At 51.4% G+C, this 21,550-nt stretch overlaps 8 protein-coding genes across 8 annotated transcripts; 4 read left to right on the top strand and 4 right to left on the bottom strand.

Moving 5' to 3' along the window:
• Nucleotides 1-418: 418 nt before the first annotated feature.
• J4E82_008619 (uncharacterized protein) lies at nt 419-5,508 on the top strand (the record flags this gene model as incomplete). Its single annotated transcript, XM_051734850.1, has 3 exons — nt 419-2,839; nt 4,735-5,238; nt 5,293-5,508. The coding sequence occupies 3 exons, from the start codon at nt 419-421 to the stop codon at nt 5,506-5,508; spliced, it is 3,141 nt and encodes a 1,046-aa protein (XP_051585431.1).
• Nucleotides 5,509-5,806: 298 nt separating this feature from the next.
• On the bottom strand, nt 5,807-7,102 carry J4E82_008618 (uncharacterized protein; the record flags this gene model as incomplete). The annotated part of the gene is made up of 1 exon (XM_051734849.1): nt 5,807-7,102. The coding sequence occupies one exon, from the start codon at nt 7,100-7,102 to the stop codon at nt 5,807-5,809; it is 1,296 nt and encodes a 431-aa protein (XP_051585430.1).
• Nucleotides 7,103-7,442: 340 nt separating this feature from the next.
• J4E82_008617 (uncharacterized protein) lies at nt 7,443-9,985 on the top strand (the record flags this gene model as incomplete). Its single annotated transcript, XM_051734848.1, has 3 exons — nt 7,443-7,552; nt 7,777-9,243; nt 9,301-9,985. The coding sequence occupies 3 exons, from the start codon at nt 7,443-7,445 to the stop codon at nt 9,983-9,985; spliced, it is 2,262 nt and encodes a 753-aa protein (XP_051585429.1).
• Nucleotides 9,986-11,903: 1,918 nt separating this feature from the next.
• On the bottom strand, nt 11,904-12,641 carry J4E82_008616 (uncharacterized protein; the record flags this gene model as incomplete). Its single annotated transcript, XM_051734847.1, has 1 exon — nt 11,904-12,641. One exon carries the CDS (start codon nt 12,639-12,641, stop codon nt 11,904-11,906), a length of 738 nt encoding a protein of 245 aa, XP_051585428.1.
• Nucleotides 12,642-14,515: 1,874 nt separating this feature from the next.
• J4E82_008615 (uncharacterized protein) lies at nt 14,516-16,385 on the top strand (the record flags this gene model as incomplete). The annotated part of the gene is made up of 5 exons (XM_051734846.1): nt 14,516-14,636; nt 14,692-14,786; nt 14,857-15,278; nt 15,337-15,880; nt 15,942-16,385. The coding sequence occupies 5 exons, from the start codon at nt 14,516-14,518 to the stop codon at nt 16,383-16,385; spliced, it is 1,626 nt and encodes a 541-aa protein (XP_051585427.1).
• A 355-nt stretch (nt 16,386-16,740) lies between these two features.
• J4E82_008614 (uncharacterized protein) lies at nt 16,741-17,963 on the bottom strand (the record flags this gene model as incomplete). The annotated part of the gene is made up of 3 exons (XM_051734845.1): nt 16,741-17,057; nt 17,121-17,255; nt 17,327-17,963. 3 exons carry the CDS (start codon nt 17,961-17,963, stop codon nt 16,741-16,743), a joined length of 1,089 nt encoding a protein of 362 aa, XP_051585426.1.
• A 1,636-nt stretch (nt 17,964-19,599) lies between these two features.
• On the top strand, nt 19,600-20,233 carry J4E82_008613 (uncharacterized protein; the record flags this gene model as incomplete). The annotated part of the gene is made up of 3 exons (XM_051734844.1): nt 19,600-19,608; nt 19,661-19,674; nt 19,816-20,233. 3 exons carry the CDS (start codon nt 19,600-19,602, stop codon nt 20,231-20,233), a joined length of 441 nt encoding a protein of 146 aa, XP_051585425.1.
• A 294-nt stretch (nt 20,234-20,527) lies between these two features.
• Nucleotides 20,528-21,409, bottom strand: J4E82_008612 (uncharacterized protein; the record flags this gene model as incomplete). The annotated part of the gene is made up of 2 exons (XM_051734843.1): nt 20,528-21,107; nt 21,159-21,409. 2 exons carry the CDS (start codon nt 21,407-21,409, stop codon nt 20,528-20,530), a joined length of 831 nt encoding a protein of 276 aa, XP_051585424.1.
• Nucleotides 21,410-21,550: the final 141 nt, after the last annotated feature.

Here is a 21,550-nt window from a genome sequence, read left to right as displayed (position 1 = left end):
GTGTGAAGCCATGAGAATATCATGAATTTACAATGTATGTGCTGCGTTGTTAGTCATGTTCCTCTACACAAATGATGGAGCAAGAAGTGAAGCCGTGAGATGCAATGTCCAGATGAAACTTTTCCCTCCATAAGCGAGTGTCAGAACGTATCCCTTGAAATAGGTGTTCGCGCTCTGATTTTCTGTTGTTGCATGGTCAATGTCAAAGTCGTGAATGAACGCTGCTCGGGAGAGAAGTTTGCCGGCTGAATAAAGTCCGACTCCCGGCTTGGCAGAAAGCTGCACCTCCCCGAGGTAAGCTGGCCTTGGACGGTTCGCAGCGCCCTACCTTTCACACTAACTCGTTATCGCTTGCGTTTCTGGTGATGCTTCTCTAGCAGAAGCGACTCACTATGACGCTTGACGCAGCAGCCCGACCATGGATCATTGGGGCGACCCTTGGGCAGACAACAATGCCGACGACCAAAAGTCCCCGACGAAGAACGAGGTGACCGCACCACAGCCGCCTGCACTTGCTCCCGCACCGGTGCTATTAAACGGTTTTCTGGACGATGCTGGATGGGGCAATGAGGATGAGAGTTTCGGAGACTGGACTACGTCATCTGAGCAAGACACGACTGTCGCTATACCTACGGAGACGCGCATAGCTGAGCCGAGTCCGCTGAAGAATGAGCATGCGATTGAAGATGGGCCGCGATGGGATATAGAAGAGAAACATGAAGATAACCTGTCGCTGGAAGGAGACACGTGGGCTGCACAGACGGAGGACACTTCTGATGCGGACAACGTAGCTTCGGATACTTCGGACACGTCGACCACGATACAGCTGGATAAGGCTTCTGATCAAGCTCCAGTCGCTCCTTCGAACCGATTACAGCCCGATGACGACTCTTCTGCACGACCCTCTACGTCCCCGTCTGAAGCGAGCCGTCACGAGGCACCTCCCGAGTCGCCGCGAACCTCGTTCGAGGAAGAGGCTGTAAATAAGAAACAGACTGCAGAAGCAACAGAACCTGAGAAGGAGGTCCAGTCACAAATAACCAATGACGAGGATAGCGAAGCCGAGGTCGAAAGCTCGAGCAACGATAGTGCAGACGAGGAGTTTGGAACCTCCACAGAAGATACTCTATTGACAGAAGCTCCTTCTGGTCAGTCAAAGATCACACAAGACGCTGCGGGTGATACAAAAGAGGCCTTATCAGAGCGTTCTACGTCTCGCCCTGGTTCGCCTGCAGCCTCCTCGAGCGCCGCCGCCGCCGCCTCGCATAACGCCGGTGCATACGAACTCGACAAAACACTTCTTGACGAACTCTTTCCTCCTGATGGCGCTGCAGAGGAGCCAGAAGAAGCTCCAGACGACCCGGTATACTCAACGTCTGGGCGCAAGGCTTGGTACAGGTTGACGCGTAAGCAAACCATGAGAGAATTCAATAGCGGGAACGGGGACGACAATTATATTCGGGTCACATGGGCGGGTTCTGAGGTCAGATCCGAAGTAAACAAGACGGTAGCAAGATGGGCTCGTGAGGACCGTCTTTCTGGCACAGGTCCAGGGGCTAGAGCTTCGTTCTACTGGGACACACCAGCACCTCCAGAACCTATAAACCCAAGAGGACATTTGCGCACGAAGACGTCCGTTCCCACACCGCGAGTAATCGAAGCTGCACCGGCAAGACAACGCCTTCCTCCTGTGTCTGCTGACACTCAGATCGCTTTCAACTGGAGTTCCACGACAACCACAACAGACCCTTGGAAGCAGGACAGTCCTAGCCTGCGCTCCATATCTCCACCTGTCGTGCCGAAGCCTACAGCTGTAGTCAATGCCCAGACACAGGAGCTTCGTGCGGTTTCGATCGACCTTGCACGCGACGTTGGGGTTACACAAGGGCAAACGTCGACTGAAACGCCGGCTGTCGCAACGAAAGCAATCCCACCTCCTGCGCCAACCACGACCTTAGCAAGTCCCTGGGAAGAGCTCAGCACTCCTCACACCAACACTCTCAATCAAGAACAACGTACCGATGTCCCTACAGATGATGAAGATGATTGGGGTGAGATGATATCAAGCCCTACAGTGTCTACTCCACCTTCAGCCTTCCCAAGTTCGATACCAGCGACGCTAGACAGCACTGTGTCAACTTCTGCGCCACTTCCAACGACTCCACCGACCCAGGATCGTTCAGCTGACGCAATGCATATCGTGCGCCTACGAAGCACCATATCGCCTACGTCGGCGATCTTTGGTCCGAAAAGTTTTGTTCCATTCAATGCTGAACAAGGGCCTATTGGACCTGGACGCTTGAAATCCGCTAAGCGGTCTACCACTGTCACACCTGAAAAGATCAAGATCGAGGTTTCGTCGAAGCCAGTTCGAGAGACTATTCAACAGGACCAAGTCCAAGTTGATACATCACCAGCACATGACACGCCCGATGCGAATGAAGTTGTTTCTAGCGAAGTCAAGATTGCGGAGACTAATGACACGCAAGACGACGATTTCTCTGCATTCGCATCTAGTACCTTAGAACCAGAACCCGTCCGGCCGAGCACGCCGCCTCCATTCCCGGCGATGCCAAATGAGTCTACTGTAGATGCATGGGCGGATGCTGATTTCTCTTTCTTTGAATCGGCACCAGCGTCAAGAGCGCCTGCGCAGGCCACGCGCGATCCATCAGATCCTTTCTCAGTCTTCGAAACCCCTCCAAGGCCTTCCAGTGTCGCGTCTTCAGCGAAAACTTTCACACGATCTTCACCCCCACGGAATGTAACTCCCCCGTCGATTCAACCGCTGACTGGAGCTACAAACTCTGCACAACGAAGGAAGAACGAGGAAGAGCAGGTAATTCAAAACATTGTAGCAGGGCTGCCGGACTTGAGTTACATGCTACGTTGATGCTATGTCATGTTTGCACGGATGTATCGTTGCTGTTCTCTGCATATTGCACGGCGTTTTCGGGTGCTTGAATATCCATGATGGTCTCTGCATTGTTGAAAGAGTCACAGGATGACATGAGAAGACCTTTCCTCCGTATATACTCAATCTTCATCATATTATCGTTGCTCATAGTCTCCGTGAAACACTGAACCGTGTGCTTCTTTTTTTTTCACATATTCCCTGTGCTACTTGGCACACACTTCGCCTCCGTTTGCATTTCCAGTGCTAGAGTCTAATTATTCCATTGCTATTCTCCTTGTTGTCACTTACTAGGCAGCAGCTGCCATTAGTCCTTGAGCGAATAGGTTTATTTCAAGGGTTGGCTCACTACTGTACGATAAACACCTCACAGACCCTCTTCTCTTCCAAATACTCTTCCTTCGCGCGAACACTACTTGAGTACCCAGGGTCAACCGCTTACGACCTCGACCTTAACCATTGAATCCCGTCACGGACTTAAACCAATCACGATGCCTATGCGTGGCGGCTATGATCCTCGATATGAGCTTGTTCGCCGGAACAATGGTTGGAATTGGATTCGACGGAGAAGTCGCTCTCATGGCCATGGTCATCAACCTTCGCCCATGGGACATTCCATTTACGACCCCGACTACACAGACAACATGCTTCGGCAAGATCAACTACGTGTTCTGGCCGCCGCATTCTACTTAGAAGACTGCGCATATAATCTTCGCGTTGTAGCTTGGTCTAGATATCCCCAACTAACTCCTTACGATTTTGGATATCATGAACAATATTCTGCAGTCGAATACCCCCACCAAGAGGGTCACTCTCGGAGCGCCAGCCTGTCCCGGAACTCCACCACTCCAGCTGCCTCTAATCATGGTCACAATGGGCGCCGGAGCACCGTCCCTAGCCCCAGCCACAGTGTCAACGTACCTCAGAACACTACGACCATACCCAAACACAACGATGATGTCGCAGAGCGCTATCCTCACATCCGTGAACATATCCGTCAACATCCTCGGTTCTGGGAGGCGGTATTCCTTGCGGGGAAAATTGAGAAGTTCCAAGAAGATGATAGGGGTTTGGATTTCTATAAGACGCGCTTAGACCAGATCGTTAAGGAAATCAACAAGGATATCAGGGAACAACATGGCTTGTGCTAGCGATCAATCGTAAGATTGGGGAACATGGGAGTTGGTTTGTTCAGTGTGTAAGATCTGATGGGTATGGCGCTTGTCAAACTTTCGAAGAGGCACGATTGTTATACACGTAAACAATATGTCTTCTCTGGTCAGGAGGTTTCAGTGTAATGATGCTATGGTGATATATGTTGAATATGACTCTGTTTGAAAGCTCTTTGATTGTCGCAGACTACCGTGTTTCAAACGATCGTTGATCTCTCGCGCGGACTATTTGTTCTTCGTCTTGTGATGTAGCGAGTTACTAGTGGCTCGAAATCACTGTTCTTCACCTTCACCTCTCATCTCCCCATTTCAGCCAGTGGACCGATTAGGATGCTGCAATTTTCTTTATCGTTCACTATCAAACGAGTTACCATCGTACGGTCGCTACTGCCGTTTGCTCTAGTGGGGCTTCTGTCTGAGCTCAAAAAACACTGCGACTTCCCAACGCGTGTTTCCATCTCCCAAATTCTCTTCTGCGCCGGCAAAACCTAGGTTAGACGCACAAACGCCAGTATGGACGAAACATCCTCCGAATTGATCCACTTCGTCGTCGTTCCGGTCGAAACTGTAGTGGCTTGCATCTACGTACTGGACAACATCGTCTCATTCCTTCCTACCGATGTACTAGATACTCATCAGGACCATTAGGACGCTCAGTGCCTTCAAACGCTCATTGCCAATGGCAGAAGCTTGATTAGCGACATCGCACGATGGCCTCTTGTGGTACAAGAGAATTCTCTCAAGCACCGCACAGTCAGTGAATTACATGAAGTCGCTTCATCTTGGCTAGAGCGTTCTCCTCTGTTCCGATCAGATCTTGATGAACTCGGAGAATATTTAGAGTTGCTACCTGGCTTCTCCACCAACGGCATAAAGGTGATAGAAAACGGGACTATGGGGAATCCCTGGATCGTCCTCCTCGAGCAGGACGACAGAAGGCGCTGGTATGATTCTTCGTGTCATCAGATGGAATTACTTAAGAATTCAGAGGGAAACAAGCTACAATATCGCCGGTTCTTGACTCAATTCATGTGGATGCGAGAAAACGCCCCAAAAAGGATGTTCGCCAAGGAGTTTAGTGGAAAGTATCAGGAACGTACCTTAGATACAGAGAGTAGAGACGTGTTGCGACAGGCCGAGAGCCTGAGCGCTGTTGGTAAGTGCAACAAACTCCCCTCGAGTTTTCAGGGCGCTGATTAAGACTAGATGAGTCCTCCACCAACCCTCAAGTACGTCGCCATCATTGAGGCCCACACCGACAAGGCCTTCTTCAAATTCAGTCCCTCAGACATCAACGAGAAGAAGCGAAAGATCATCAACAGTGCGAAGGACATGTGTACTCAGATGGTATCTAAAGGCTACGGAGGCAAGGTCAAGCGGCAGGACATCATGGACACAGCTCTCAACATGGCAAAGAAGTGACAAGCGCGCAAGAGGCGAGAACTAGTCGAGATACGTCGGCATCCACCATGTTCGCAGTCAATCGGAGGACAGTACTGAAACGAAGGGCCAATGAGATTGCAGGACTTCGAAGCGAAAACGAAGCTGCTCAGTTACGTTGAAAGGCCGCAGTCATCGCAGATTCTCCAGATAGTTGGAGAAGAAAATCAAGTAACCATAACATGAAGACCCTGATTTGAGCGACGTAGTGAGCTTGTAGACATACTAAGTAAGTAAGTGGATTGAAGGTTGTGTCAGTTTGTCAAAATTCGGTACCCTTTCAAGTGCTCAGGTCCATCGCATTGCCATCGTCTCCTCCCCTTAACCCAAAGCGCACGTCCAGCTTCTCGATCATATCCTGTCGTAATTCTTTTGACGGCCAGCCTTTACTCGGCATTATTACTTTTTTGTCCTTCCTCAACTGCCTTGGTATCGGGACATTCTCCCCAGTTTTCTCATCTACCCAACCGTAAAGGACAAAGTCTAGGTAGTGCTGCTGCACATTGAGCCCTCTTCTCACACCCTCAGTGATGACCAGATCTACGGCATGCATCATTTGTACGCCGTCCTCGTGCCAGCCTTCAAGACTCAGCAGACCCCACAGCTCCTCTGGAACGCCAGTATCGCCTTCGTCTTCGAGCCAGGGATGTGCTTCGACGTCAAGATCTTCGTTGAGGTACGTCTTCACGACGATGTCGCTCGTGTTGTCATAGTCCAACTTCAACTTTCCGCTCAACACTTTCCACAGCGTTTCCAAACTTCTCTGGCCAAGCAGCAGCGATCCTAGCTGACAGACGCCGTTCCCGAGAATTGGGTCGGAGAAGCGCATGTCGAGTTTGACGAAGAAGAGCTGAATGCTGATGATATCGATGTCTGTCCAGATATCCGCGTCATCGAGGAAGGAAAGGCGCAGTTTCGTGGTGTTTAACTCCATCAGACCCCAGAACTTCATCAGCGCACCCTCGCAGCTGGCCGGTACGCGATGACCTTCCAAACCTAGTGTTGTGAGAATACTGCGTACAATCTTTTGGCGCCAGAGTATCATGCCCACCCAGCGAAAACCCGGTACATCGCGCGCCAGCCACTCTCGTCCGTCCATGGGTCTGAGCATAGGGTCTGAAATGCATAGTCGTGGATACAGTACCCAGCTGAAGATGTAACCTGCGAGCGGTGCATGGTAGCGAGCATAGTCGTGTATCAGGGAGACACTGTATAGATTTAAGCGATAATGAAACTCTTTGTCGATGGCATAGAGGTCGATGATGGAAGGGTAAGGCAGGCGGAGCGCAAACTGGAAGAAGAGGTTCGGATGTCGAAGGATAGCCTTGTAGACGCTGAAAGGCTGTTTTGGGGCTGGTGCATCGGCGAAGGCTCGGGGTGAGGTTGTAGAAGGTATTTCGGGGCCCCATACCTCAGTAGCGACATTGCGACGGCGGTGTTGATAGCGGCGGAGGATGCGGGGCGCATTACTGTCGATCTTGGATGGCTGTTGGGGTCGGTCGGTAGCTGGAGGACTTTCGTCTATTGCGCGCTTGTTCTTGCCTTTCGAGCTCGGCGAGCCAGTATACATCGACATTGGGCTCGGTGGACGCTGCATGGCCGTAGGGGAGTTGTGTTGCTACTTGCAGAGGCTAGAAAAGGCCATACTCAGATAGCGTTGAGCATGAAGCAAGCAAGAAGTTGTACCCACCTTGGGTAGGTCAGCTCTATAAGGATAGCGATGTGCTCACCATAGTAACTGCTAGCGTAGTGACAGTGGAGAATACGAAGTCACTCTACACATGGAAACAATAGTAGGCCTCAGGCAACCATCAAATAAGTCATCTTGTGAGAATGAGTGAAGGTGAAACTGAAAATCGTATTGCCTTCCTTGGAGCTTGGATACATGTAATGGTCTCCCAGAGCGCTCTCGATGCATGCAGTCCCGTCGCACTGTTGCTAGCACGCGTGTTGAGCTCCTCTCTTCTATGGCGACTCCTATCATCATAATCCATGAATGCTGTGCGGAAATCAACACAAGACTTAGGTGAGTGTGAAGTTGTACTTTGACAGGAGGAAGGAGGGAACACATTGATGTGGTAAAGGAATGAGAGACGGGCGATGGACTCGACAGGGATGAAGCGGCCACGCGTCGACGTCATTGGTTGGCTCGTGCTTTGTTCGACCCCCGCCTCGGCCCCTCGTTATTGTCCCTGCATATTCTGATAATTTAGTTGGTCTAGGTGAAATCGCGTTTCTCACGTAACACAGCAACCATCTCGCCAGATCTCACGACGTTAATTCACAGTCGCCAAATACGAACAAGTACGTCCGCCAGCATTATCTCCCAACATCCCTTCAACCACACGCTTTGTTGCCCCAGCAGGTATTGATTGAGGGTATCCAGGACCGCTCAGGCAACAACGATCTGTCGACCGAACCGACGCGAGTACTTCCCGTAGCAGCGAGCCATCTGCATTGCCACATACGAAAAGCTTTGCCATTTCATAGTACCGCGCTCGCCATGGCGTCCAACCTTTTGGGCACTGCGAAATCGACGCTGCCCAACGAACTCGCTCTCCTAGTCATCGACCATCTCGAAGACAACAACAAAACACTATGCGCTCTTGCTCGCACTTGTCGCGGTATGCAACATCTGGCCGAAGAGCGACTCTACAAGCGAATCGAGCTTCTCTCCGTAAAGAACCTTCACGCCATCATCGAGGCCTTCACATTGCGTCATGAACGCGTGCGCGCCGTGCAAACACTCAAGATTCTGTATCAATACAAGGACAACAGTTTGAAGGACAGTGACGAAATAAGGACAACCTTCAACGAGTGCGTAGCTCGCATGGTCAATCTGAGGGAGTGGCACATTGAGAGCCCTTACGACAACTTCCATTGGGAGGGAGCTGGTGGCGAGGCTTGGGTTCATGGAGACATGCAACGTTTTCGCCGCGCGCTTGACACAGCTTGCGTCGATGGTCCAGTCGAGGCGGATAAGATCATGGCGGAGCGACGGTTGGGAAAACATGTCGAGCGGACGGTTGGCCTAGGTCTTCTTGAGAGCTTGACCATCCATTCACACGGCGCTGATACTGACTTTTGGAACCTCGAAGGCTTCCATTGTCTCTTCCGACACCCTGCGCTCAAACACCTTCACGTCTCCTGTGTTGCCTTCCCGGCTTCTGACATCCCTGAACTTGCGTCGCATACCCGACAAACCCCTCTGACTTCTCTTGTCTTTGACGAGTGCGTGCTGCAGCCCAAAAGCTTGCTGAGCATATTGCGTACACCGGCACGGCTGAAGACGCTGACTCTCGGTGAAAACGTCTTCAACGTCAACCGATCTAGACAAGTCAAGCCCGTACTAACCAAAGATCCGTGCGGATCGCTGCAAGCTCTCTCCGCAGTTGCACATTCGCTAGAAAGCCTCACGCACCTTAATCCCGGCTGGCGCATCGATAGAAGCCCCCACGTGCTCCGCAGCATACGACCACCTGGTGATGGCATGCGTGATTTCCACCTTCTCACATATATGGAATGCGATACAAACTCCTTTCTACATCAGGCTATCGTAATGAACCGCGACCTAGCGCCACCCGGTCTGGAAACACTTCGCGTTCGCCGGCATTGGGACGTTCCTATCGACTTCTGGGATCAGCCGCCTGACTTTGATCACTACGCTGCGCTACCGTCTCTCAACACACTAGAATTGTTGCAATCGTCCTATCTCTGGTAAGTTTAACAGAATCACTCAAAGTTCGTTCCAGATCATGCACTGACTTTACTCAGGCTCGACCTGTCCGACACTGATTACATCTGCGACGATGAGCGCCTCCGCAATCGTCATGCAAAAGCATACAAGCTATTCAAGGCTGGCATCAATCTCAAGATGTCAATAGAGCTGCACAAAAGCCCTAGCCTGATACCACCATATCTTCATGACGAGCCCATCCCAATCGTCGAATGCGTGTACGATGCGAGCGTTGTCGGCTTCCACCGCCACATAGTTCACGAAGAGGCAGAAGAAGGCGCGCGGATAGCACCAGAGTCTATAAGCGAAGCACCCGAGACGGATCAACTTGGTGACGCGGACATCAATAGATTACGGGGAGAGACGCGACGCACTCTGCACGTCCTCAAGCACAGGTTCGTAAAGCCTGGTCGCCGACTCGCGTTCATGGACATGTTCGATTCCGATGATGAAAGTGTGGAGCACGTTGGTAGTGACGACGACTTTGAGGTTGACGATCTTGACGAGGAGGACGACATGGAGCTTGATCTTGAGCTAGACAACGACGGACACTTTGTCGATGAAGACGGCAATCACGTGTTTGAAGAAGACGGAGAGCTCTATGTTACAGTGTGGGAGACAGCTAGTGAGGACGAGATGGACGAGACTGAAGACGAAGATGATGATGAGATGCATGACGCGGTGGAAAGTCAACAGCAGCCTGCCAATGATGATGTAGACTAAGACGTTGCTGTGGGAGCGTCTGTAGCTATAATTCTATGTAATGTCCTCTGTAAATGAATAAACGCCGGGTATGTATGAATAGATCGTAGGAAAATTATGCGCTGCCAGGGCGTCAGGATAGAAGGGAGAATCAGAACCTGTTACGATATATTAGCTTTCAATCGCGATCTCTCAAGAACAGATCAAACTTACCTAGAAAGAATCCTCATCGTGCGCACCCGAGATACTGTGATGAGCAATACGCGTTTTCCCTATTTGAATCGTTAGCATTCTATTCATGGTCTAATTCCTTCTTTCCTAATCCGGTATCCCGCCCTGCCTTACCACCTAACAACATCCCCAGCCACATGCTTGTGCCCTAACGTACCTTGTCAGATAACTTCCATCTGCCTTGGCTCTCCTAGTCTCCAGAAGCGGTGGCACAAAGGGAAGTGCAAGAGCAGATACTACGTAGCTCGTTGCGAGGGCAGCCTTGATTTTATAGTGCGGATCGCGAGGTACGCGTGTGGAGTATTGCCGAATCTGGGAGAGCGCGTGTGTTGAGATGGCCATGTTGTATAATATGAAGAACAAAAGACGGAGAAAAGTGTTCAGACTCAATAGAGAACGATGTGTAAAGTGTTGTAGCCCGGCAGTGTCTTTGTTTCGTGGTTTGTAGCTGGTTGATCAGCCTTATGAAGACCGATGTGGGGCCGCGATGTGGTTCGGTGGTTTCGGCTTCGGTGGGGTCTTGGTCGCGTGCTTGCTTTGAACTATGTGTCTAACACACTTTTTTCGTCATCAGAGAGTTAGCAAAGCTTGAGAGAAGATGACTCGGCAGTGTTGGGGATATAAATATGTCTCAACGTGGCTGCCTAGTAGGGCCTCGTTTGCAAGGCCTCAGCAAGGGGGAACAAAAGGTACTCACACTACGGCCGCGGCTGGACTTCACGTGGAGATGAGCGCTGTATGCAAGCGACGTCAAGTGTGGGTAGGCTTTTGTGGAGTGCGGTTAAGGCTGCCTCGACGCTAGGAATTGTTTGCGTGCTTAGATGTTGCTTTGAAAGCGTGCTTCCGGTCCCGGCTTACAAACGTCTTTCCAATATACTGAGGCACGTCGAGAAGATGGATGAGACGGTCATAGACAATTTTCAAGTAATATTAGTGTCTTCTTATTGATGTTTGTGCGGAATGCTCCATAACACGATTGCGCCTAAGGCTTCGAGAATCCCTTCCGGTCTGGGCGATCCAGATCACACCACAGTCGTGCGAGTACGCGCGAGCTGCTGCCCTGCCACGGTAGAAGCTTTTACCGGAACATGGGGCACGTGTCTTGGCGCCCAACAGCGCATTGGTGAGCAGTTGGTCACGACATCTCTAGTCCAAGTCACGAATCGGTAGTTTTGCGTAGAAAGGGGTGTTTTTAACGTGTCAGCAGCAACCAATAGAAGCTGATTGGTAGATGGGTGCGGCAGGGGTTCCGCGCAGCCTCGCCATGACTTCTCTTTCTGATCTCTCGCAACGTCGCATCTAGATCAGCAATAAGTTATGATTTGCCTGCCCGGTAAGAATTACCAGCCACTTTTCATTCGACTCGCCGAACTCATGCATGGCGTACACAAAGCTTGATTCATCGCGCTGCATTTGAAGGACATTGAACTTGTCGAAAATAGGACTGTCATTGTCCTATACATAGACTTGTTCATGGTGAGACATAGTAGGTTTTCATCTCATAATTTTGGTTTGCTATCATCACCGTCGATGGCAACATAGCTCATAATACAAATTTGCATTATTCTCGAGAAATCGCTCTGAGGCTGCGTGAAAAGAGAAGAACAATGTCTAAACGCCATGAAGCTACACTGCTTTGAAGCATGCAACGAAAAGAAGGGAACCGCGATAGTAGCACAGCTCCTACGTCCTTGGCTATTCGCCGCATTTAGTTACGACGGCCGAAACGATCATAGTTGAACAGCCGTCCACCACTTGGTCTACCACCATCCCCGCCACCACGCGCACCGCCACCACCGTACGGGTGCTGAGGAGCATAATACTGACGCTGTCGAGGGTCTTCGTCGGGGTCCGACTCATCATCGTAGTAGGCTTGCTGTGGTGGTTGGCGACGAGACGAACCATGACTACGTGGGTACTCTTCGTACCGCGAAGCGTACTGGGGACCCTCACGGCCCATATGTGGGTAGCTAGACTCCTCTCGTGCAGACGCATTGTATCCACCGGCTGGATTGCCGCCGACTTGACGGCGGAAGGGATTGTCTGCGCGTGTTAGGCCAGAGAACATGAAGCCTCTACCGCCACCCCCACTGCGTGGAGCTCGTTGGTGGCTATACCCGCTTTGAGCATTGTCGCCGAAAGGCTCATGATGTTCCTGAAACTGTTGACCTTCTGGACGCGAGGAATCGTAGGAGGAGAAAGATGAGTAGCCCCCTCGGCGAGGGTTGCCACCGCTCATCCCACCCATCGGACCCATAGGACCTCCACGTCCCATCTCACCACCACCCATCGGCCCTCTCATCGGGCCACCCATGCCACCCATACCTCCCATTGGGCCTCCCATTGAGCCACCGCGTCCCATGCCGCCACCCATACCACCGAAGAAGTCGCTGCCACCACCATCACCAAAGAAATCGTCACCGCTTGAGCCGCCGAAGGGATTCATCTTACCGAGTGTTGAAAAGATTTGGATTGGGAAAGATTTCGTTGGCGACGAACTCAAAGCGTAAGAATGTCGTTGTGCTCGTCTTTTTTCTCAACTTAACTGTTGTAGGTCGTGCGTTCAGCTAACCTGCTGTGTGTGGTAGATGAGAGTGTAGGAGTAGGTAAGGCATAGCTGATATAGTATGAGAGCAGCGGTATTCAAGTGTGAAGGTAGTTTGCTGCGATGTTTCACAGAGAGACCGGGTATGCTGACCGTTGGAGGGTGAAACAGAGCGAATCGTGGTCAAACGCGCGTGTGGTCGATGAAGATGCAGTTCCGTTTAGTGAATACACTTGCGCCCTGAGCGCAAGGCGAATGTTGAGAGACATTAGCATAGTGCAGAGTATAGGCGGCGTCAAAGCATCCGTTCAAGACGCCTGGTGAAAGCAGAGCTTGGTATCCGATCACGTTCATATTTTTGATTGCAGTCATAGGTAAAAGGTTGCGCGTGTACAAGGTAGATTGAAGAGTCGTGGATATGGTTGACTTAAGTTTCGGGAGCTTATTTTAGCGTGGGAAAACTTGTGGGCTAGGCTCTTGCGACTGAGGTGCATCGTCCCCTTTATCTACACTGCAGCGGCGGTGATATACCCCTCACGTCGTCCGAACTACCATCTCCGCGTCTGTTTAAATCACATGATGGTCTCTGCCTATACCGAGGTGTTGTCAATTGACATCCTGGTAAAGACCGAGTGGGAATGCAAGATCATCGAACATGGATGGGGACGGGACACGTACCCACCACTACCGAGGCATGATCCCACAACCGCCCGATCGTAAAATCTGGGGAAAACCCTCAGCGTAACATTTGCGATAGACGACTCGTGTCTTGGGCGAAGGCGCGCATTTCTCTCTGTAAGAAAGGCCCGGACGGAAACATCATAGTCCATGCAGCTGTCCAGGTGAGTACATGGCACATAAGCTTGATCACATGGTAATCGTAAGAGCGCGTCATTGCATTTGCTCGAAGGAGCTGAGTATCTACGCAGGTAGCTCTCAAGATAATGCGCCCCAGTTTTGCAACGCCTAGAAACCACCCTTGCTTGTGCAAACATCGGTACCGCTTCTCGGCATTGCGTCCAGGAGTAAACAGCGTGGTTCATCCCGTCCCTTGTCAGCGATGCCGTAGTATCGTGAAAGAACCATCGTTTCACGACTTGGTCACAACTTCCAAAAATCCAGCTGTTCTCTCACATTTTCTACAGGCGATCTGATGTTCCATCGCAGCGTTGCACCAAGTTTTGCTGAGTCCGTTCTAGCCTTCCGGGGATGCATACATTATCCTTACGCTTAACAGGCAGACTAACCAGCATCACGCTGGCTGCCCGTCACGGGAACACATGCAGCCCAATCCCACCAACTATCTCTCGCTCCTTATTACCTCAACCCACCGGGGATAGACGGTGCCAACCGCCATTGTGCATGGATGTACTGTGACGCCGCCCCAGCGGCTCAACCTGCAACAGAATTCTGCCTCGGCATCAGAGTACCTATTATGCTAATACCATATAGGAACTTCTTCGGCATCACCATATGGAGATATCTCGGCAGAGCTCAGCGAATGACGTCTTCGAGGCCGTTGCGTAGCTCCATACTTCTCCTCTACCCTGTGCTTTGTACCAGCTTATGCTTTGTGCTGATCACAAGCTAGCGCAGTGGAGGAACGTCTGGATCAAGATGTGTGGAGAACATAAAACCTATGGGGCCCCAATCTTCCCCGCCATCTCTCCACACTTTTTGATCGCCAGTGGTTCGCCCTAGGGTACCTACACGAGACATCAGAACACGCCTTTTCAGAACCACAGGCGGATATTGGCTGTCGCCAGTACGTCAAAATGGCAGATTCTTCTGCGGTTGCGGTTGCGCACCCTCGCTTCATGGGAATGCGAGGTAGAGCGCTGGACATAACAGTTTCCATCATTGCGACGACTGGTTTCCTGCTTTTTGGATATGACCGTGGGTGCAAGACTCCACTACTAGACGATTGGATGTGCTAACATTCGTACTACAGAGGGCGTCATGTCTGGCATCATTTCAGCGGACCCATTCATGAATTACTTCCCAGAAACTCTGCACAACTCGACTTGGCAAGGGTTCGTGACCGCGGTGAGTAATTGCAATAGCTCTCATTCTAGATTGAACTCACACTGACGTTTTTCAATCTTGAACCCAACAGATCTACGAGATTGGCTGCTTGTTCGGAGCCATAGCAATGCTCATTTTTGGTGACGCGCTCGGGCGACGGAAAGGAATCATGATAGGCGCTGCGACTATGATCGTTGGTACCATTATACAAGTGACTGCTTTCAAGGGCCATAATGCCACCGCACAGTTCGTCATCGGACGCATTGTCACTGGTGTTGGCAATGGCATGAACACTGCTACAATTCCCACATACCAAGCCGAATGCTCCAGGACGAAAAACCATGGTCTCTTGATCTGCATCGAGGGCGGGGTCATTGCCTTTGGTACGCTCATCGCGTACTGGGTGGATTATGGATGCTCGTACGGAAGCGACAACTTCACATGGCGCTTCCCTATCGCTTTCCAGATCGTTTTCTGTATTATTCTCTTGGCTGGCATGACCTGGCTTCCAGAGTTAGTATACTCCCATATCCAGTGCGAGGAACATACTAACCTTCTCCACCCGTTCTAGGTCGCCACGTTGGCTTTTGACCAAGGATCGACACGAGGACGCAGCCAAAGTGATTGCGGCGCTCCGTGGGCATGCTATTGATGACAGTGAGACACGCTTCGAAGCCCACATCATCATGGACAGTATCCGCGCGTCTGGCCACAAAGGAGGAATCACACCATTCAGCGCCCTCTTCACAAACGGAAAAACACAGCATTTCCGACGGATGATGCTCGGCGCTTCATCACAGCTCATGCAGCAGATTGGTGGCTGCAATGCGGTCATCTACTACTTTCCTCTCCTCTTCGAACACTCAATCGGCGCTTCGCATGATCTGTCCCTGTTGCTCGGAGGTATCAACATGATTGTCTATTCGATCTTTGCGACTACATCTTGGTTCATCATCGAACGCACTGGTCGTCGCAAGCTATTTCTGATCGGTACCTGGGGGCAAGGCTTGTCCATGGTTCTGGTGTTCGGTGCCCTCATCCCGGGTACGCAAACTGCAGCGAAAGGCGCAGCTGTGGGCCTATTCACATACATTGCATTTTTCGCAGCGACATGGGTAAGTCCTCAATGTACGAAATCCTATGTGAGACATGCACTGACTTGCACCACCTTTACAGCTTCCACTTCCATGGCTATACCCAGCAGAAGTAAACCCTGTAAAGACACGTGGCAAAGCAAACGCCATCTCGACATGCACTAACTGGCTATCAAACTTCATCGTCGTCATGATCACGCCTATCATGATTGATAACATTGGGTGGGGCACCTACGTTTTTTTCGCAGCGATGAATGCGTGCTTCTTGCCCTTTATCCATATCTTCTATCCTGAGACCAAGCAGCGAAGCTTGGAGGAGATTGACCTTATCTTTGCCAAGGGCTTTGTGGAGAACATGAGTTATGTGAAGGCTGCGAAGGAGCTGCCATTTTTGGATCCCGTTGGCATCGAGCAAATGCAGAGAGAGTACGGTTTCTTTGATGACGACACTCTTGAGGGCGGAAAGGATGTTGGAGGGTTGGAAAAGGGTGAGGAAGCGACTGTTACTGAGACTCCACGTATTTGAACATATCGTCTCTGCCAGAGCGAGCACTAGCAATATCGGTTGAGTTGGAACTTGGTCTCGAGGCTTTTTGGCTTCACCAAGGTGTCTGACAATACTCAATCAAAAAAAATCCAAGCCATAAAGACATCGCGAGACTGCAAAATTTGAAACCAAAAGATGAAGAAGTAGTCTTTTATTCACTCTTCGTCCTTCTCTACTTATCTCCTCTTCTCCGTATGTAACTAAAAGGGTATATACATTGTTGGTAAATGATGTAAATGGACCAGCCTTTGATTTCTCGCGCGTTTTGCGTCCAACCTCAATCGGTTATGTAGCATTCACTGTGCTTGCTCTTCCTTCACACATTATCAATCGCTTAGCTCAAAAACTTGAGAGCGCGCTTGATCCTGTTGCCGCCACGGTTGCCTTGGCCCTGGCCTCCCTGGCCCTGGTTCTGGCCCTGGTTTCCACGGCCGTTGCCTTGACCCTGGCCTTGGCCCTGACCTTGACCATTCTGAGCTGCGCCCTGGTTCTGCTGGCCTTGGCCCTGGTTCTGGTTCTGACCTTGACCCTGACCTTGGTTGCCGTTCTGGTTGCCCTTGCCGCCATTGCCTCCCTGGTTGCCGCCGTTGTTACCGCCATTGTTGTTGCCGTTTCCAGCATTGGGAGCCTGAGTCGCATCAGGGACAAGAGCTGAAAGAGATGTTAGTTCAAGTTCATTACGATAGAAATGCGACGGATGAAAAATCAACGCACCGGAAATGGCACTGGCACCCTCATTACCGCCCGCAGCACCAGCAGCCTGGTTCGCCGCGATAGCAGCAGGAAGATCCTTCTTGTTTTGCAGGATTTGTGCAGAGATACCCTCAAGTGTCTGAGCAGTGTCGACAGCTAGCGGCAGTGAGTATGGATACAGGATAGGGCAAATGCTTTGTAATGATAACGGAAAATGTGAAACTTACCAGAAGCGCTCTCGTTGGTACGACCAGTTCCGTCAGTCTGCTGGACGGCGAAGCATCCACCGAAGGGACCAGCGATGGCGTTGTTGCGGCATCGAACAGTGCAGATGTTGCCAGTTGAGGCACCAAGACAGTTGAAGTTGTCGGGCATCTGGACGTTGATAACAAAGTCCTTTTCCTTTGCCTGAGAGAGACCGAAGCTACCAGGAATGTTGTTGGATACCTTCAAGGGTGTGAAGGTGGTCACGGCGTTGCTAGTCTCGTCCATGTCGCACTCGAATGGACCGGCGCCATCTGCATTAACTTGATGGATGGTGACAGCCAACATGGAGCCAGAAGACACTTGAGCCATACGGCCAGCTGCAAGCTCGTTCTCGGTTTGCTCACCGATGTCGATGTTGCCGGCAATCTCGGTTCTTCCGCAGGCGTTGACAATGTTCTGCGTGATCTCCGAGTCGCGAATGATGGTAGCATCTTGTTGGCAAGGAGAGATGGTAGTGCAGTTGCGGGCAATTGCAGGATCGACCAAGAAACCTTGACTCTCGCCAGAGTCTCCAACAGCGGCCAAGATGGCTGCGTGCGAGTGCACGGTGGATACCAAGGTGGCAAGTGCAAAGGAAGTGGCAGTGAAGTACATCATGATTGGAGTTAAAATAAAGTTGGCGCTCAGCGCTGAGAATAGAATAGAATGTGGAGTAAAGAAGGACTAGCGTCGAGCTGTGAAGAAGTGAAAGACCGTTGATGGAGATAGATTACAAGCAGTGGAACTCAAAGTAATCTATATACTGAGGGATCATGACAGGGCATACCGCCGTATCGTGAAATTTCTTACTCGAGATCCATGGTGGGTGTCCACTTCCATGAGACGTGCATCGGTATAGGTAAGGGTTGTGTATATGCTGGTGCTGGCCTAGGCGCCTCAGTCGATGCTTGGCAATGAGAGAGTGGAGTACAAAATGTTGCCAAGACAGGAATAAGCACCCCTGGGTAGACTTCGCAGGAGCTTGTGGCGTCCCTTTGAAGGGAACACCTAGCCTGTCAGGGACGTAACGGCGCTGTGGTGAGGCGAATCCACCAGCTTCAAACTTCGAGAACCTGTACGAGATCATGCCCTCCGTCACTTAGCGCTCATTGAACCTGCAATCCAGCCTCCGTTTTACCGTAGCACGCTAGTGATGAGGCATGGGAGGTTTCGAGAACCGTAAAGTCAAGTTTCGAATCAGAACGTAGCACGCCACCACGAAACATGACGGCTTGGTACAGCCGATGTCGTATGTCCGGCTCAATTCCGGAAGCTGTGCTTGTGCAGATGACAGCAGAGAGCGAATGGTCTGTCCACAAGATGGGAGAGCCGCGGAAAGATGGTGTTTCGAAATCAGGCGCCCGGAAAAGTGGGTATCTCCCGTTACATGCCTGTGGGGCTACCCGTTGGAGGCTGAACACCGCGCCTCGGCAGATACGCCGCAGTGTCTCTCGCGTAGAGATTCGTCTTTTCGTCACTCTCAACAATGCCTGAGCGAAAGGGGTTCAAAGTCGCGATAACGCAGACACAGATGATGCATCTGTCATTTCCGCACTCCTGAGGCATTTCTGCCGTATCGTGCCGATTTGCCGTGAACCATCACCCAGCGAGCAGTGAAGGATTCAATCGTACACTGCAAGTGTTGGACAGCATATTGCCGGTGGCTATCATCTCGTTATTGGTATCGCTGCCATCCGTAAGAAGAAGTTCCGCAATGTCTTGAAAGCCTTGCCCGGCATTACGACCAAGCACTACGGTATGACTTGAAGATATCGCTGTACCTGTTTCGGGCTCGAAAAGCTGCAATAGTGCCAGTATGAATACAGTCAATCGGTTCGACAAGGGACGTCTCTTGCATTCGCTGTGAAACGCGAGAGGCGCAGAATAGGATGTGGTGTCTTGGAGAACATCCGACTGGAGAGGTTACATTGCAGTATATGTGAGTGTAAGTCGATGTCGCGCCATCAAGATCAGCCTTCTAGGTCAGCTGGGCGTGAATGGCGGCAATACATGGTTTTGGATGAGTGAAGGCAGAGAAAAGACCAAGCAGAAGAGTTGTTGTTCACTTGCTAGTTCGTTCATCCCCACGGCGGCGAACCCTGGTCTAATCGCCGAATAATCGCCGTCAGCCTTACAACAATCAGACCACTTTCATCATCCATCGCACAGAAAGAAACTTGTGAGCTGTCGCAAAGCCACAACGAGCTTCCCAACACAACAATTCACATCGCAAACCGACTATCCGCTGCTCATCATGAACACAGTAAGCTCAAGCCGTGCTCCCAAACCTGTGCCCTGTGCTAATCGTCAGATAGATCAAATCGGTATAGTACGTCACGCACACTCCTCCAGAGCTCTACCGATCATATGCATATATCCACCACCCCATCAGGGCCACGAACCCCCAACACCAGGCGCCTCGGCAACATGCCATGAAGCACACAATGAATACCGTCTGACATGCGCACAGCTACGGCTGGGCAACCTTAATAGTAGCAGGCGGCGGCGCCTACTTCTTCGCCAAACGCAGCATCAACGCTGACCGCGCCGCAAAAGCCGAAGCCGACCGCCAAAAGCGCATCCGCCTTTATGAACTCGAGCACGGCCTGAAGAACTCGGCCCCTACCACCACACCACTGAACCCCACGGCGAAACCAGGATCTACACAGTCAGCGCCGCAGAGCGTGACAAGCGAGTTAGGCCGGCTGAGGAGTGAAGGAGGAGGTAATGGTGGGATGGGGGGTGAGGGTAATCCAAGTCTACAGGCTAGCCAAGATCCAGCGCCCACAAGGCATGCACCCGAGAGTGAGGGGCAGAGGGTAGGAGAGAAGAGCAAGTACGAGGCGAATGAAGTGTACCGAAGTCGAAAGGGCGATCGGTTCTCATGAGCCGGAGACTGAGAGGAATGTTATGAAGGAACGATTGGTTAGTGGGAAGGGATTGTGTATATAAGCCATGGCCGTCGGAAGATTGGATAATGGTTCCGCGCTCGCTCAACGGCGTTATGGCATGGAAGGTTTCCACTCTTTGTATTATCGTACACGAGCGGGCTGGCGGCTCTAATACCCGCTCCAAGCTATGCTAAACAAGAACCATGATCCAAAACGCCTACGCGATATATCAGGGTATAAAGCGATATGTTGCCGTTTAGTTTCTCCTACATCAATCGTCATGACGAGTCCTCACATGAACATACTGCTCTTTGGGCTGTCTCTCCTCTTCTCATACAGCCACTTGTTGTTCAGCCCGACACTTGCCTTACCGGTGGAAGGAGTGGGGGTGCCTGGTGTCATGCTGCTCGAGCTATCACCGAACAAGCTGCCGCTCATCGAACTACCATAGCTCATGCGCTTTATTGCTGAGCCACTGAGTGACCTATCAAAACTTCCACCATTGTTTGGTGAGAAGGGCGAGCCTGAGCCAGACCTCCCAAAATTTGGGCGCGGGCTAGGCGAATGCGAGCCGTGATCTTGAGCGCTGAAGCTGTTGCTGCGTGGTGTTGATCGTTGGTATCTGGGAGGAGTCACGTAGTTGGGCGATGCGTATGCGGAGCCTGGAGTCGGAGGCGCCTGGACACCAGCCTTCAACCCCATCGAGGCGCGTTGTGAGGGGGTGAGAGGTATATCGACAATCTCATCGGGGTAGTAGCGGCGGACAAGAGGCAGGAAGGCGATGACGATGTTTGCCGCGAAGACGACGCGGACTAGGAGTATAGCCCAGTTGCTGTAGGGAACAGCTGTTACAACAGCGTTAATCGGTGTCCTAGTGAAATGTTAGCATGCCGCGCCAGGACAAGGTGACATGGGTACTCACGCAGCATACTCCAACAGCTTGACCTTTTCGGTGACGCGATTACCGTAGACTGAAAGGAACAAGAAGCCAGCGTTGAGGACAATGGCCCTGACGTTGCGCTCGTCAAAAGTGGTAGCGTACTGGCGGCGCGCAATCTCATCAAACTTGGGATGTCGCCAGGAGCCATTGGGGGTGTATGACTGTTCCGTCTGGGAAGATGGTGTCGCCGGCGTTTGCGGGGTTGCCGGCTGCGCGTATCTGGTTGCAGACATGTTGTTTGAAGCTTTTAGCTATCCGCGTTGATTGTTTGTTTGGCCGAAGGGGTGTCGCAAGAGATGGCTCGGCTCACGTGCCGGGGGACACTTTCACTGCTGCTGCTGGATTAGTAGTTAGTTTTGAACAGAAGCGCGAGG

This window comes from Alternaria postmessia (genome assembly GCF_024291825.1).
Source record: "Alternaria postmessia strain BMP 2775 chromosome Unknown scaffold_71, whole genome shotgun sequence".
Lineage (NCBI taxonomy): Eukaryota > Fungi > Ascomycota > Dothideomycetes > Pleosporales > Pleosporaceae > Alternaria > Alternaria postmessia.
This window is presented reverse-complemented; position numbering and strand designations above follow the sequence as displayed.